The sequence below is a fragment of the Cyprinus carpio genome, chromosome B2 (assembly GCF_018340385.1).
Source record: "Cyprinus carpio isolate SPL01 chromosome B2, ASM1834038v1, whole genome shotgun sequence".
NCBI lineage: Eukaryota > Metazoa > Chordata > Actinopteri > Cypriniformes > Cyprinidae > Cyprinus > Cyprinus carpio.
The window spans coordinates 17,722,216-17,738,323 of record NC_056598.1 but is presented as its reverse complement, the minus strand read 5'-3'; the positions used below and the strand labels follow the sequence as shown (position 1 = coordinate 17,738,323).

The 16,108-nt window shown below is 37.6% G+C and overlaps 2 protein-coding genes across 5 annotated transcripts in view; one reads left to right on the top strand and one right to left on the bottom strand.

Moving 5' to 3' along the window:
• The window catches only part of LOC109083950 (tyrosine-protein kinase yes-like), a 32,093-nt gene extending 29,578 nt beyond the window's left edge, over positions 1-2,515 (bottom strand). The window contains exon 1 of the mRNA XM_042718419.1: positions 2,179-2,515. The gene's annotated coding sequence lies outside the window, so the exon portion shown is untranslated. The remainder of the gene's footprint in view (positions 1-2,178) is intronic.
• Positions 2,503-14,209, top strand: LOC109110131 (glucagon family neuropeptides-like). 4 transcript variants are annotated; one of them, XM_042718420.1, is made up of 5 exons: positions 2,503-2,633; positions 11,454-11,558; positions 12,488-12,622; positions 13,012-13,116; positions 13,634-14,209. In XM_042718420.1, exons 1-5 carry the CDS (start codon positions 2,509-2,511, stop codon positions 13,815-13,817), a joined length of 654 nt encoding a protein of 217 aa, XP_042574354.1. In that variant the 5' UTR covers positions 2,503-2,508; the 3' UTR covers positions 13,818-14,209. The 4 variants fall into 4 exon arrangements, with proteins under 4 accessions (XP_042574354.1, XP_042574355.1, XP_018978722.2 ...); XM_019123177.2 differs by lacking the exon at positions 2,503-2,633 and adding an exon at positions 10,664-11,046; XM_042718421.1 differs by lacking the exon at positions 13,012-13,116.
• The last annotated feature ends 1,899 nt before the right edge of the window (positions 14,210-16,108 follow it).

Genomic DNA, 16,108 nt, shown 5'->3' with positions numbered 1-16,108 from the left:
AGTGAAAATGCTGTGTTAGTAAATACAGAGCTTGGCTGAGCTGACTGCTGAACATTAAGTGTAACACTGTAGTTGCTCTGGCAGACTCTCAGCACTGCGGAATGGCCTAATCACCATGGCATTCTGCTGCTGCTGCCAATCAGAGCCAAACAAGGAGGGGGACAAACTTCCTTCCGAGTCCATTCATACCACAAAAGCCACCTGCTGTGCCTGTCAAAGGCTGGAGCAAAGGGTGAGGGAGGACAGAAAAAAGATGGACATGAGGGATGTATAGACCCATAACCACCATAGTCAACCCCCTTCTACACCTGCCAGAATCATGAATATACATAGATACATCTTTGGCATAGACAGAGATTTAACCAATGTATTTACTACTTTTAGCCCTGTCAAAATAACATCCTGCTCTGCATATTAGTTAATAATAGCACAGAAATTGCATCACTGTCATTCTATGTACACAGTCTTGAGGCTAAAATCCCTTATCTTATAATATGTCCATGGTCATCCCAGTGATTAATGTGTGTGTTTGCATAAAGGGTAATAAAAGGGACATAGACAGTTCCTGAACTGAGAGTGGGAAACTTCGAAATGAAACCAACAACAACCAGCTAATCATATTTGTGGCATATCGGTTAAACCAGGGATTTTCTGGTTTCAGATGAAAAATTCAACAGAATCTTTACTGTAATTTCTGTCAGGGTTGTCAATAATTCTTGTTGATCTTAAGTATAAAATCAGCATATTAGAATGATCTCTGACGGATAATGTGACACTGAAGCCTGGAGTAATGATTGCTGAAAATTCAGCTTGTGCATCCCAAGAATTAGCCTACATTTTGAAATACTGCAATATAAAACAATATATTACAATATGAAATACCTATTTAAAGTTGTAATAATATTTAGCTATATTACTGGTTAACTTTATTAAATAAACAATCTTGGTGAACGCAAGACACTTTCAAAAATATTTCAGTAAAAAAGTTAAATACAAAAGTGTTTTTTTTTTTTATAACATTACATACAGAGAGAAAGAGAAAAAGAAGTTCTGAAGAAGCCTGTTTTGCTATGTGCGTCTTTTAAATTATTGAATTACTATTATACATAAGTGTGATTTTTAAGTTTTGCTGTGGTATCAAAATTGGTTTTTCAATCTTCATTGCAATGATTCTGATATCTTCATATCATATTTGGGGGTCCTTTCCATTTACATTTTTGAAGACCCACAACCCCCCAAAGGGCCATGACCTGCATGAGTGGTAGTAACTTGTAGTATACAGAAGACGGGATCAAAAGGAAACACATCAGAGAGCTTCCCTTTACTCAGTCAAGTCAGCATCAGGCAGAGGTTGTGCTCACAGAAGGATTACTAAAGGAGGATTAATCAGGCACTTGCGCAAGCACGAACTCGGCTTTGTTATGACATCCTTTCATTAATTATTCAATGTAAACTACCGAAAATGGTGTGAAATGCCCGGATGTTGTGAGTACCTACAAACTGGAGAGGCTGGTTAACTGCAAGAACTTCAACACACTGGAGAAGAGGTCTATTGTCAAGATTGCACAACTGATCACGGGTCCCTCTCAAACGTCATTAAAATCTGAAATTGTATAAAGACTTAATGGCGGAAAGTTACATAGTTTACTGATAATGAATTACACTATATCAAAGCGAGTCGTTCACACACTGGTCCAAAGTCTGGATCGCTCCGTGTTCCCTGTGGCGTGTAGGTAAACTACAGGCCTGCATTGTGGACATTTGTCAACAAAATCCTCATAAACAGACATAAATGCGAGTATACACGAGTTTCAAAGTACTGTCGTTCCCAATAACGTATGATTAATTACGAAAGGGATATTTCAGCGTTTCCTCGGAAATCTACGGTTCAGGTGGGAACTTTGAGGAGCCACGTTTCATTCTCGGTCTCTGTCGAAGCGAACACGGCAACGTTAGTAGGACGGCTTCAAAACTTCTTTCGAGAAATACAACTAGTTTTGGGACAAGAACGCGTCTGCCGCAGAGATTTGTTATTCGGGTTTGGAGAAAACACAGAACTAAGCGCCCACTGTTGTTTTCAAGCACAATCACACACTCGTTTCACATAAAATCAAAGCCGAGAGGAGACTAGGCCATTTGTCTACACTTTCACGAAAGGAACCGAATCGGTTTTCTTACCTTTGCCGAATCGGTTCTTTTTTCTTGAGGTTACATACGCCTTCCGACCGCTTCGTCGACAGTAACGTTAAATGTTTCAGTGTTGCACTCAAAGTGGTATTGTGTTCAACTTGAAAATCACAATATGTCCCATTCCTTTGCCATGTAACACCTCACGAGACTTGATAAATAAATGCTGTTCCCAACAGAGGGAAAATCCGTGATAGATATTATTAATCCAGTCACGTTATTTGGTTTTGTTCTTGTGTTGCAGTAAAAGTAAAAGAGTAACAGTGACCAATCCTAGCAAACAAAAACCCTTAAACCGGAACCGGTAGAGATTGTGTGGCTATGCTAGATGACAAAACCAGCTCTGGGAATACTGGATGGACTCCCGCAGATGTTCCCCCTCCCTCCGCTCTGAATTGGTTTAACTTGCAGCAACGCATCCCACAATATGGCCGCCGCAGGGAATGGTGAGCGGAAAGAAATCACAGCTTCTCAGTTGGCAAGTAGAGGAAAGACCATGAGCCGGTGATATTTTAAGCATAATAGTACTGCAGGTCTCCTTTGTTTTACGCCAACATAAGTAATAACACTGGACGGCTCATAGTACGATGTTTAGATCAGTCTTATGGCGCCATCTGTCTGTGGACTCGAATCACTGCAGCCTTCTAGCATCCGTTTACGTTTAGTAGTGGGCCTACATCCTGGGCACATTTCACGGATACATTACACTGGTGTCCAGTGATGTTTTAAAACATTTGAAGCACAAATCAAATTACATATGCTTGATAATCAATTGTCTAGTATAAAATGAACCAAGATGTAACATAATTTGCCAAATATAGATACTGTTCTCTGGCCCGGATTAAAAACACATAGGGCCCTGGGGCTATAGCAAACCCAAGGGCCCCCTTTCATAGTAGCCTATCTTGGTGCCACAACATTTTCTACCACAGGAATAATTAACTTTTTATTTATTTATTTAATAAAATCTCCAACACGCAGAGATACAATGAGTATGCTCACTAAATATTCTCATTAAAATAATAAATGCATTAACACCAGATATATGAAGTCAAAGCAAACAGGTTTCCAGAAGCAACAACAACTTTTGAGCATATACAGCTCCCTTAAGGAGTTTACTTTAAATAGTTTTATTATTAGAAGGTTTTCTTTCTGGCCCCAAGAGGACAATCAAGGCTGGACTGGTGCTAAAATTCAGCCCATTTGGCCCACACAGTCCCTCATAAATGTTTTGCTGGAGTTAAAGCAGTTGGAATAAATAAATTATTTATTAATACATTACAGACGAAAACAAATTATATTTTTGAATAGCCTACTTAAAATGCATTTAACAATATTAGTATTCCATTATATTGCAGGCTTTTAATTATTGAATTCATATTTTACTGCAGTTAAAGTTTATTAGCATTAGTTGCCCTAATGAAAAGCTATTTCTTGAATCCAGAGTTAACTATAGTATTAGTAAACCTTTATAAAAGTGACTTATTGTCTTTATTTTACCCAATATTTAACAGGCTATAAGTAGCTTATAATTTTCGTGACATTAATAATAAATATCATTAATGCTATATTTCTAGAGTGTCAGTAACTGCATGTTAAATAGGTGTGGTGCTGTGGATTAAATTGCTTATTTACAGTTTAGTTGACCTCAACACTTTAGTTTACATGGTCGGTGCTTCAGTCTGGTTTCCACTAGCTTCACCACAGAGACCTTACTGTTCACATAAGTGTCCTGTGTTCAAAACAAATGAGCAAGCGTTGGTTAAGTGTTGAAAGTGTCGAGCTGTGCGGGCAGAAGACACTGGTCCGGTGTGGTGCAGCTGTTCACTTGCACTGCGCAGTTTAAGTGCCGTTTCATCACTTGGCTTTTAGTGTTTGTTTCCCATGTGCTACAGTAAACCCGAGGCGATTAAAAGATACCTGCAACTCTACTTTAAACAAGATCAAATACATTCTAAATGCACATATTAAATAAAAAGAAAACAAGTAGACACTGGACAAGGATTAATCTTTTTGTGTGCTTGAGTCAAGAGCTAATGTAGGCTACATGTATGTTTTGGCTTTAAAAACAGCCAGCTGGGTAGCGTCTGGGTATGCAGGTGCATATGGGCCCAGGCAGTCTGGGGGCCCGCCGAGCTGGGGGGAACTTTTGATTGAAACAAGGGAACGAATAGAGCCCTGCATGGGCCCGGCTCTTGTCCAACAGTTTATGAGAATTCTAGGCACGGGTCCGATTGGATCCTGTGTCTTTATTTTCTCTCTCTTCCCCATTACACAGCTATTTAAATAGTTCAGTTTTGGTTTTTAATGGCAAAGTGGTAATATTTATTTTGTTTTTCTTTATTAAGTCAATTTAGAAATATGTTTGGAACATTTTATGTTTGTTAAATTCGAGTTTTAGTTTTTTAAAGGAACGACCAAGCGGTAGTGGCGGAATGAGTTGAGCATTATGTTTGAGCGCTGTTAGGCCCACATCCAATCGTTTGTGCGGAGAGTGGAAGCTAACAATGTAAACTTAAAAATACACCTCATTTTTGGTCATAAAGGTAAGAGTATACATCATTCAGAACTGCAAAGGGTCTACTTGGATTTGTGAGCACTCACAATATCAATAAAACCTTGTGCTTTTATAAAATAAAGAAAACAAACAGAATGTGCTTTCTGTTGTCTTGGTCCTGAGCAGGAGCACTTCACCATAGAATGCTTTAAATTACTGTTTTAAAACAAAATAATTCAAATCTAAAACAAAAACTCTTTCATTATGTAATCCGTAAAGATGCATTTCTTTATAAAGGCATGTCCAATGAGGAGATGGCGAGTCAGATTAGTCAAATAAATTTTTTCAACATTGACTCAGAAAACACTAGTTTATTAACAAATAATTCAAATATCCCTTCACTATTTTTTTTTTACTTTTTTGTTAGTTTTTTATTTATTTATTTATTTGGGCTGCTGTGCCAAAATTGTGTTTGCATTCAGTATAGCCTATATGGCAGCTTTTTTGTGCCACATTGAAAAATAACTAAATAAATAAGATTAACGTCTTAATATTTTAAGAATAAAGTCAAAAATACTATAATAACATAATGTTATATTGTGTGAAGTTAATGTGAAAATTCCACCATAGGCCTACTCCTCAAAAAAAAAAAAAAAAAAGTCAGTGGCATCAGTCATTCTTTTTACTTTTTTTAAAACTCTGATTGATCGATTCATGAGAAATTCATTTGTATTGAATTGTTCAGATTTTTTTCAACATGCATTCAAATATTCATGTTTATTTTGTGCTGCAAATATTAAAGAGGAAAATATCATTGATTCATATGCAGCTTGAACTGAGGTGAATTATCTCACTACAAATTAAAGAGCATAAAAAGACGTTTATTGTTTGTATTTTATCATAGAAATTGACAGAAGGCGGAGAATTTGTAGTAGGCTAACAAAGCACAAAGCTGTGATTTTTGAGTGGCTTGTATGCTACAAATAATGAATGAACTTGAATTTTTTTGCATATGGGCCCAGGGCTGACTCGCAACGCCACTGAAATATGCAGGGGCATGGTGGGGTTTCGACAGTCGGCACACCTGGGAAAGCTCTGGTGCTCCCGATGGCCAGTCAGTTCTAGGTATACGTTTCCTTTCCCCCACAGCCAATCACGTCGGGCCCCCTCAATCCGTGGGCCCTGGGGCTTCAGCCCCGCCTAGCCCTTATGTTAATCCGGCCCATACTCCCATGATTCTCTTTAGAATAAAGCCAAATTAAAGTTAAAATGGCAAGTTTTAAAATTAATATTTCTAACACATATGGTGAACAGTTAAAAAAAAAAATTCTGGTCATTAAGCATTGAGATTTGGTATTTACGTCGGGGGTGGACTTAAAGGCTTGAACTTGGTCCTTCTCCCCCATGCACAGGCAAGGCAATGCTGACACCAAAATAGAAATATTCATGATTCTGCTTAGCTAAAAAATTTAAAATTATATTAGACACAGATCCTTACACTATGTCCATGGCATAAGCATATAAGATATTTATGTAGGATGTTTTATATAAAATTAAATAAATAATTTAAAGAATTATGCTAAATAACTCATTGTTAACTTTTATTTTAGGTAAACTATGACCAATATACATATTGTCACTATCCATTATATATATTGTTGCATTTTTGTATTGCGATATATATTGTCACAATATATTTTTACATCCCTAATATGTGACCCAGGACCAAAAAAATTGAGAAATTGAGATTTTATACATCACCTGAAAGCTGCATAAATACAAAATATTGAGAAAAATCGCCTTTTAAAGTTGTCCAGATGAAAGTCCTTAGCATGCATATTACAAATCAAAAATTAAGTTTATATATATATATATACGGTAGGAAATTTACAAAATATCTTAATAAAACATGATATTTATAAATCTATAACTTTATCTATGACCCATACATTGTATGTTGCCTACTGCTACAAATATACCCATGCGCCTTCCTTAAGACTGGTTTTGTGGTCTAGGGTCACATATTTATTGCAAATACAACAGCTCACATAAAATGTAATTTGAACAAAACATTTAAATATAAGAGTTGCAGGCCCTAAGTGTTACTGCTAGTGAACTATCACTCCACTGGTAAATATTGGCATCAAGTGGAGTTTGATTGCATTATAGTTTACTGTCCTACACAAAAGTAAACCATGGCTCTGCATAACTTTGAATTCATTATATTATTTTTTTAAATGTAACTTTATTTCCATACTTATGTGTATATTGTCATATTCTGTACTCCTACAGGTCCTTCTCAAAAAATTAGCATATTGTGATAAAAGTTCATTATTTTCCATAATGTAATGATAAAAATTAAACTTTCATATATTTTAGATTCATTGCACACCAACTGAAATATTTCAGGTCTTTTATTGTTTTAATACTGATGATTTTGGCATACAGCTCATGAAAACCCAAAATTCCTATCTCAAAAAATTAGCATATTTCATCCGACCAATAAAAGAAAAGTTTTTTAATACAAAAAAAGTCAACCTTCAAATAATTATGTTCAGTTATGCACTCAATACTTGGTCGGGAATCCTTTTGCAGAAATGACTGCTTCAATGCGGCGTGGCATGGAGGCAATCAGCCTGTGGCACTGCTGAGGGTGTTATGGAGGCCCGGATGCTTCGATAGCGGCCTAAGCGCTCATCCAGAGTGTTGGGTCTTGCGTTTTCTCTCTCAACTTCTCTTCACAATATCCCACAGATTCTCTATGGGGTTTCAGGTCAGGAGAGTTGGCAGGCCAATTGAGCACAGTAATACCATGGTCAGTAAACCATTTACCAGTGGTTTTGGCACTGTGAGCAGGTGCCAGGTCATGCTGAAAAACGAAATCTTCATCTCCATAAAGCTTTTCAGCAGATGGAAGCATGAAGTGCTCCAAAATCTCCTGATAGCTAGCTGCATTGACCCTGCCCTTGATAAAACACAGTGGACCAACACCAGCAGCTGACATGGCACCCCACACCATCACTGACTGTGGGCTACTTGACACTGGACTTCAGGCATTTTGGCAATTCCTTCTCCCCAGTCTTTCCTCCAGACTCTGGCACCTTGATTTCCGAATGACATGCAAAATTTGCTTTCATCCGAAAAAAAGTACTTTGGACCACTGAGCAACAGTCCAGTGCTGCTTCTCTGTAGCCCAGGTCAGGCGCTTCTGCCGCTGTTTCTGGTTCAAAAGCACACGCCTGTGCACGGTGGCTCTGGATGTTTCTACTCCAGACTCAGTCCACTGCTTTCCCAGGTCCCCCAAGGTCTGGAATCAGTCCTTCTCCACAATCTTCCTCAGGGTCCGGTCACCTCTTCTCGTTGTGAAGCGTTTTTTGCCACACTTTTTCCTTCCCACAGACTTCCCACTGAGGTGCCTTGATACAGCACTCTGGGAACAGCCTATTCGTTCAGAAATTTCTTCTGTGTCTTACCCTCTCGCTTGAGGGTGTCAATGATGGCCTTTCTGGACAGCAGTCAGGTCAGCAGTCTTACCCATAATTGCGGTTTTGAGTAATGGGAGTTTTTAAAAGCCTCAGGAATCTTTTGCAGGTGTTTAGAGTTAATTAGTTGATTCAGATGATTAGGTCAATAGCTCGTTTAGAGAACCTTTTCATGATATGCTAATTTTTTGAGATAGGAATTTTGGGTTTTCATGAGCTGTATGCCAAAATCATCAGTATTAAAACAATAAAAGACCTGAAATATTTCAGTTGGTGTGCAATGAATCTAAAATATATGAAAGTTTAATTTTATCATTACATTATGGAAAATAATGAACTTTTATCACAATATGCAATTTTTTTGAAAAGGACCTGTTTATGCTGTACATGGATATGTACATATGTGCATATTTACTACTGTAACCAACCAATTTTGATAAACTCTATCATACATACACTGCTTAAAAAACTGAACGATAGCACCAGAAGACACTTCATAATAGTCATGATATATTATTCATCAGTTGTAAAATTTATGTATATGTAAATGAGTAATTTCCAAAAATTAAAAATTCTTGTTTTCAATTTTTGAAGCCGTTTTAAGTGAGTTCTCTTGTATGCTGTAGGCATGCTTATACATGCATCATAGAGAGCTCATGTTCATCCACAAGGGAAACCATAAACCACCAGTTGGAAATTTAAAGTACCACAATATGTAGTGACCCAGGAGATGAATGTGTGACAAAACAACGACTTCCTCCCACTGTAATTAGGGACATCAATACTTGCACTCACGTTGACAAATGTACCTTAATCTCATTGGTTACAGCAAGATACCCAGAGGAAGCAACTTAATGGCTTTACTGTAAATAATTCCTCCTCTTGACTCATACACAGTCAGTAATAGCACGTTTTCCAGTTTTTCTCATTTACTTAATTTAAGTTTGTGTTTGTCTCTTTTTACAGCAAGTATGGGTTTGTGAACCAAGAACACATTTATTTTTTAACAATTATGAAAATAATAGGCCTACTGATAGGCATGCTGCACAGGCCTACATACATAAATAGACCAACATGAATGAATGAATGAATGAATGAATGAATGAATGCTGTAACTTGGGTGGCCAAATATTGGGTAGCCTAACCCCCATTTAGATTCAATTAAACCCAAACTATGTAAAATGATGTGTAGGCTACTATTTCTGTACTATTATGCAAGTATAGGCTATACATATATAGCTACATTTCATCAAAGTTTCAGTAACCACAACTTTCAACAGCGTTTTCAAAAAACGTTCTGGTATCACAAAAGTTGTGTGGTAACTATAGCAACAGTACGTTCCCGAGCGATACAGAATGCTCATAAACAACAGTCCTATTTATGACTCTATATAGAGCGTTTGGATAAAACGGTTTAATTACAGCCTAGTTTATTTACAAATGTCTAACAATAATGTCTTCAAGACGCTTACAGGTGACGTGCACCTCTGAAACAAACCAACGTTTTCATATGTAATTTCAAATCTGAAACACATGGGGGTAGTATTGAGGTAAGAACGGACCTGAGGTGATAAGTAACCAAGGCGGGAGTCATTGTTCAACTAAATCACGCTCTGTGTACTTAATGAGTGAGTATACATACGAAGCCGTGACTTATAGTTTCGTCATATGACGTCAGAGTTCACTAATCGTAATCATGAATTAATTCATATCAGATCCACCGGTGGTGCACGACCGCAGGCTTCGTCATCTGTGTGCGGACAGGCCAGTAAATGCATCAGGGATCCAGTCTGCTCATAGAAAAAAAAAATAATAATAACGAATAACTTTTTGCTTTTGTTAGTGATATAACGAACAACTAACGAGATTTTATATTGAAGTTATAAGTGGAACATAGCTAGGTGGGTTTATCATTCCAAAAAATTTCAGACGCAGTAATTTCCGCTCATCAAAGAAAGGCCATGACGCATAGGAGACTAAAATAGACTAATATGCCCTTTTTTGATTGTATTACTAAAAAAAGAATATATATATATATATATATATATATATATATATATATATATATATATATATATATATATATATATATATATATATATAGAAGAGAGAGAGAGAGACACATTTCATATAAATATAGCGCAAGTAAAAAAAAAACTGCGCTATTTTTTTTTTCACAATGAAATTTCAGCACCCCACTGCTGGACAGCGCTCAGTTTGTGACCCTGTGACAAATGTGGCGTTTTTGAACTTGACTCTTTTTGTTGTCGCGTCCACCCTCTATTGTTCCATCATTGCTCGGTCCGACAGTGCGTAAGTGTCTGTATGGAGTGACTGATGTGGTCTGGGACCTCGAGACATTCCACGGACTGGTGAGCCTAATTGGCAGTCACATTGTCACGTCAAGTTGAAAAAAAGTTGCAAATTGTCCCTTCTCCCGAAATTACGTTTAGAGGAAAGTTCCATTTGAGGTGTATGTGTGTGACTCGTTCATCGATGAGGAAGGAACTGTACTATTATATCCCGGGAGGAAGGGTTGATGACGTCTGTGGCATGCTTAATGTGACTTATTGAAAAAAAGGCAAGACTCCCTATTCATGGATAAAAATCCGAGGTAATCGGAGCACAGCAGAAAAAGTTTTGCAAAAGGATATGTAGACAAACGAGTGCTGATTTCACCGAAGTTTTGTTTGGAAAAGTGATTTTGTTTATATTGATTATTGTATAAAAGTGCAGGGGCTGAACCGACGAGCACATAAGCAAAGGACGGTGGCGCTTCAGGGAAGAGGTGCTGTGAGGAAGATCTCTATCTCTCTCACACAATCACAGCCGCACCCGAGTCGCATCCAACAGCATTTCTATCTACCTACTCTGCAATAGGTAGGTTAAAATCCGGCAAAGACGCTTTTATTCGGTTTAAACCAAGGAATTATGATACGAAGACGCTCAGGCAACTGGATTTTCCTTTTTTTTTTAAGATTATCTACCGGTTTTATCATTTGCCTCATCGGGAGAAGGATTCTGTTGCGCATGCATGGCATTCTTTAAACTTTCAAATTTCATCTCATGAGCGGGAAATACGAGTAGAAAGTAAAAAACCGCTTCTGGTTTGCCTTTTTGGATTTCAGAGGCTTTCTTAGCAAAAGTTCTTTGCGCATTACTTAATACAGCGCTACCCAGGCGTCCGATGAATTTGTAAATTTACCGGGACTGTATCGCGGCTAGTCTATAAGTGTTTTATATTTATATATATAAGTTATTTATTTAACTTTCTTCTATCTTTACAGCATGGCTAGATCTAGTAAAGCGACTTTAGCTTTGCTCATCTACGGAATCATGATGCACTACAGCGCCTTCTGCACGCCTATTGGGATGACTTTTCCCAAGATGAGGTATGTATAAGCTTTTCTGCTCAACATCTTGGGGTTTTCTTTCATGTTGAAACGGTTTAGACTGTTGACAGTCTAAACGGTCGATAATTTATTAATCTTGTCGAAGCGCAGGAAAAAAATGGATAAGAATTCGATTTTTTTTTTTTTGGCTACTTAATTTATGGAGTGGGAAAAGGATTGGCTTTGTTGTATTATTCTGTAGCCTTCAAACAGTAACAACCCAACGAGATTTCCCCCCGAGTGTTTACGCAAGGCTACAGTGCGAGCGCAATGTGGGAGGGCGTTGGTATAGCTAAGAAGGAATTTCTCCATCGGGACAGGCAGATGCAGTGTAGCTTGTATGAAAATGAGAAACCAATGAATGTAACGGGTGGCCCGTATAAGATGACGGTACAGTGGCGTCACTGTACAAACCGAAGAAAAAAAACGAATCAGATGCTCAGTACGGGACCTTTTGTTGTGTTAATTTACTGATGATTATAAGATTACAGTGTCAGTTATATTTGGTTACGTTTCACAAGTCTCCATCACATCTCATTATTGAGCACATATGGCCAAATATAGCAAGCTTCATCGTAGTTTGCTTAAAAAATATCAAATAAAATAAAAAATTACGAAGAAACGCTTGGAAAGAAGATTAGGCTATTATTTTCCCATTTAACCTAAAATGATAACACAATAATAAGACAGTTTATTTAACACTCAATTCGATTCATGAAACCTGCTTCGAGCATGACGCATTTATCATCTCACAATGTAGCCTATTTTATTTATTTTGTTCGCAGTAGAGCTGTATAATTTACAGCAGAATTAATTTAGCGATTTATTTAGATTTTCTTTCAAACGCTGTCTTTTATCGACATCATATAGGCTAACTCTGGTGATTAAATTGTGATTTAATAAATGCATCAATCAATTTTTTTTTTCAGACTAGACAACGATGTATTTGACGAAGACGGAAACTCGTTAAGCGACCTGGCTTTTGGGACTGATCAAATTGCTATACGAAGTCCTCCCTCTCTCGCGGATGACCTGTACACGCTATACTATCCTCCAGAGAAAAGGTACATTATTTCACATCACATGACTCTATGTCATATGAGAATCAATGTCATTATGTTTAGTTTGTTGTTCCGCTATGTCTGTTCCTTTTGTTTCCCAGCTTTTTTCCTTTGCTTTTTCTGTTATTGTTGCTATTGTTATAGATAGATAGATAGATAGATAGATAGATAGATAGATAGATAGATAGATAGATAGATAGATAGATAGATAGATAGATAGAGAGAGAGAGAGAGAGACGGATCGATTGACAGATTTACTAGGGGAATCGAAAGTAACCCTATTACGCGTTTAGCCGAGAGAAGAATACAACTAAATCAGGCTGATTACTTTGCAACAAACGTGTTCTGTGATATTTCATCACTGATATTATGTGTTTGGCGTTTTATCTCAGAACGGAAAGGCATGCAGATGGATTATTAGATAGAGCCTTGAGGGACATCCTGGTTCAGTTATCAGCACGAAAATATCTGCATTCTCTGATGGCAGTTCGCGTAGGGTAAGGGCATTTTTTTAAGCGTTTACCTGCCGTCATCTTTGTTTTCCCCCTTTTAATTTCAGTGGAGGTGATTTCTCATTGTCCTGTCTTGACTCTCTTGTCTTTATTTTTTCCCCGACTTCTTGTTTCTTTGTCTGTGGGCTCGCATGGGCGTGGAATTTCATGGGCAACTATTCGTAGATGAAACCCGATAAATTAAAAGTGATGTTAATTGCTTGTGCTAAGACGAAAATGTTGTAGGCTGTATTGTCAGAGAAAAAATGCCGAGAGACAATGCATCAGAATACATTTAAATTCCAACATGCATAATTTATGAGGCTTGTCTGATGGATCTTTTTTCGATTTCTAATATAATTCGTTGTAATGCTAACGAAAAAAAAAATGCTCAAGATTATTTATTATTGAACAATGGAATAAAAAATCAGTTTGGATCACCAAGAGCGTTTATGCTGTACTGAAACCTGTTAACACATTTTCTGTGCCAGCCGGTGGCCTAATAGTTCATATATATTTGCAGCGGAGGAAGCAGCGAGGAGGACGAATCGGAAACCTTATCAAAAAGGCATTCGGATGGGATCTTCACCGACATTTACAGTCGCTACCGAAAACAGATGGCCGTCAAGAAGTATTTAGCAGCCGTCCTGGGAAGAAGGTACAGACAGAGAATTAAAAACAAAGGACGTCGATTTGCTTATTTGTAGCGCTGACAAAACCGCCCCCAACTGCCCCTCCATGTGTACATTCAGTTCTAAGATCAAATTCATTCTGATATAACTGATTAATCAGTGGATCGCGCCTGTGTTCTTTAAACATGTATTTATGTATGAAGTAAAGCCATTAAAATGAATATTTTACTAATAACATTGTTTTTCTTTTTGTACAAAAGCACTTGAAACCGCACAGTTATACTTTGTGGACCAACCGTTCAGTTTCATGTATATAGCTATATATGTTAAAAACAAAAGAGAACAAAAACCATCAGGAGAAGAAAAAAAGAAAAAAAAAAGAAAATGTGCACCTTGAACGTTATGCGCCTGATATCTTTTCAAATTCATCATCATATGCAGAAAATAAATAGATTTTAAAAAGACAATCAAAGTTCTGAATGTTATACTTATTTTTGTAATCTGCTAAAAGAATAGAGTCTTATTTTATCCAAAGTCTGCCCAGGGATGTATCCAACATACTCTGTAAAGTACAGGGCTGTTTCAATGGTTGTGACTCCCCCTTAAAAAGGGGGAGTGGGAGAGGGCTATATAGTAGCTGGCACGGTTCCCTCTTTCTTAGCCCACTCATTTGTGAACTGTACTTCAAATCACCAGTCTTCTCCAGATGGAATGTGATTGTCCTGCCTGTATATGTGATTGGAGCCAGTAACCAGTATGCCTGACTGGGAAAAAAATGACACTGGACTAGTATTGATATCCATGTTTTTTTCCTTGTTGGATTTTCTTTCTATTGTTTTTTTTTTCTTCTTCATCCCAGTGCATTGTATACTTAAAATGTATACATGCACTTCTTTGATTCCCATTCACTCAATGTTTCCATGCTCATTGCATCGGTCCCCCCATCAGATCCGCCTCTGAGGAAGCAGAGAAAAAAAACTGAATCAAATCGAAGAAGTCCTAATATTCAAATGCATGCTCCACCTAAAATGTGTTCTGGAATTGGCGTGTCGGTCTCTCTCTCATTTCTTTGCATGTATTCAATGCCTTTGTGGGTGGCTTTGCATCATTTCACATGCCTTAAGCTGTGAATGCTTTGTTATGTGCTATCTGCAGTTAGACTAAACCAGTATAGAGTAGCAATTCAAGACATAATGATCATCTAATGCCACCACTATTTTAAAATTCAGTTAAGAAATGAATGTGGTGGATGGTCCCTTCACGTCCATGACTTAATCGTGAAAACTTCTTCAGTGATGCGATCGCTCCTTAATTCTTATAGGACAAAGTATGCTTAATGGTTTCATTCATCAGCTCATCGTAGATCTAGAAAAAAAATCAATTGCGTTAATGCTTATCTGCAATTGCTGCTGATTACTGAGGGAATGTGAGGCTGAGAGAATGGGGAGGTCAGCGAGAGCGAAGTGGGAGGTCCATGTGAACTTCAAAGTGACCATTGTCATATTCATCACCCTTATTGCCAGATAGTGCTAGTGCATGTTGAAGATAGCCTTTTTCTTGTATGTATAGATAAGGTACACCCATTACCCTTATAGATGCAAAATCATCTATTGTTTTTCATCTATATGTTTAATCATCTATATGAGTTTTTTTTTTTTCGATATATATTGTGGTTAAGCCTGTATTGAATTCAGTATAGTTCTCCTGATATGGAAATAAGGTCTTATTCATCTGCTAATTCAATACGTAAACCATTGTCCCAGGCATGAAATCAATCTTTCTTCAATTTGGCATTGTCCCCCAGGCTTTATGTGAGTATGGATGCGTCTCTGAGAGTGTTATGCGAGGGGTGTGTGTGTGCGCATGTAGGAAGGGCGGGAGGTGGGTGGGCGAGTGAATGCGTGCGTGAACATAATGATGTTATGAAAGATGATATGGGTTTTGGCTTAGGTGCCTTGTGACAACTTTCGATAAAAAAATCGCCACTTATCACGGATGGCAATTTTAGTGGCCCTACGATGCTGCAAACTATTAGGATCCATTTCACAAACTCCATCTTTACTTGTCCCTCTCCTTTTCTTTTCAAAACTTGGTTTCAAACCCAATTCTTTAATTAGAGCTGAAAAGCATGGCCAGCATATATTGTGATCAAATCTATTACTGAAGTGGTGTACATGGTAAAAGTATTAATTGTCTGGATTGTTTAAGCTGATGAATGTGTGTAAATGTGGCAAGCACGTGTTTCTGTTTAGCTCTACTCATTGTAGCTCAAGGTCCATGAAGCCTAGCTAGGTTTTGTGTTGTTTCTTGTTGCATAGCTTGAGGGTTTTTTGACAGCGAGCGGAAAACCTGATGAAACCCAGGCC

What these genes read in the sequence shown, in the direction of transcription:
- LOC109110131 (XM_042718420.1), top strand. Translation starts at nt 2,509, where the DNA reads ATGCTAGATGACAAAACCAGCTCTGGGAATACTGGATGGACTCCCGCA. An exon ending in TATGGCCGCCGCAGGGAATG is followed by an intron (nt 2,634 to 11,453) that starts GTGAGCGGAAAG and finishes CTATCTTTACAG; the next exon opens with CATGGCTAGATCTAGTAAAG. An exon ending in TACTATCCTCCAGAGAAAAG is followed by an intron (nt 12,623 to 13,011) that starts GTACATTATTTC and finishes GTTTTATCTCAG; the next exon opens with AACGGAAAGGCATGCAGATG.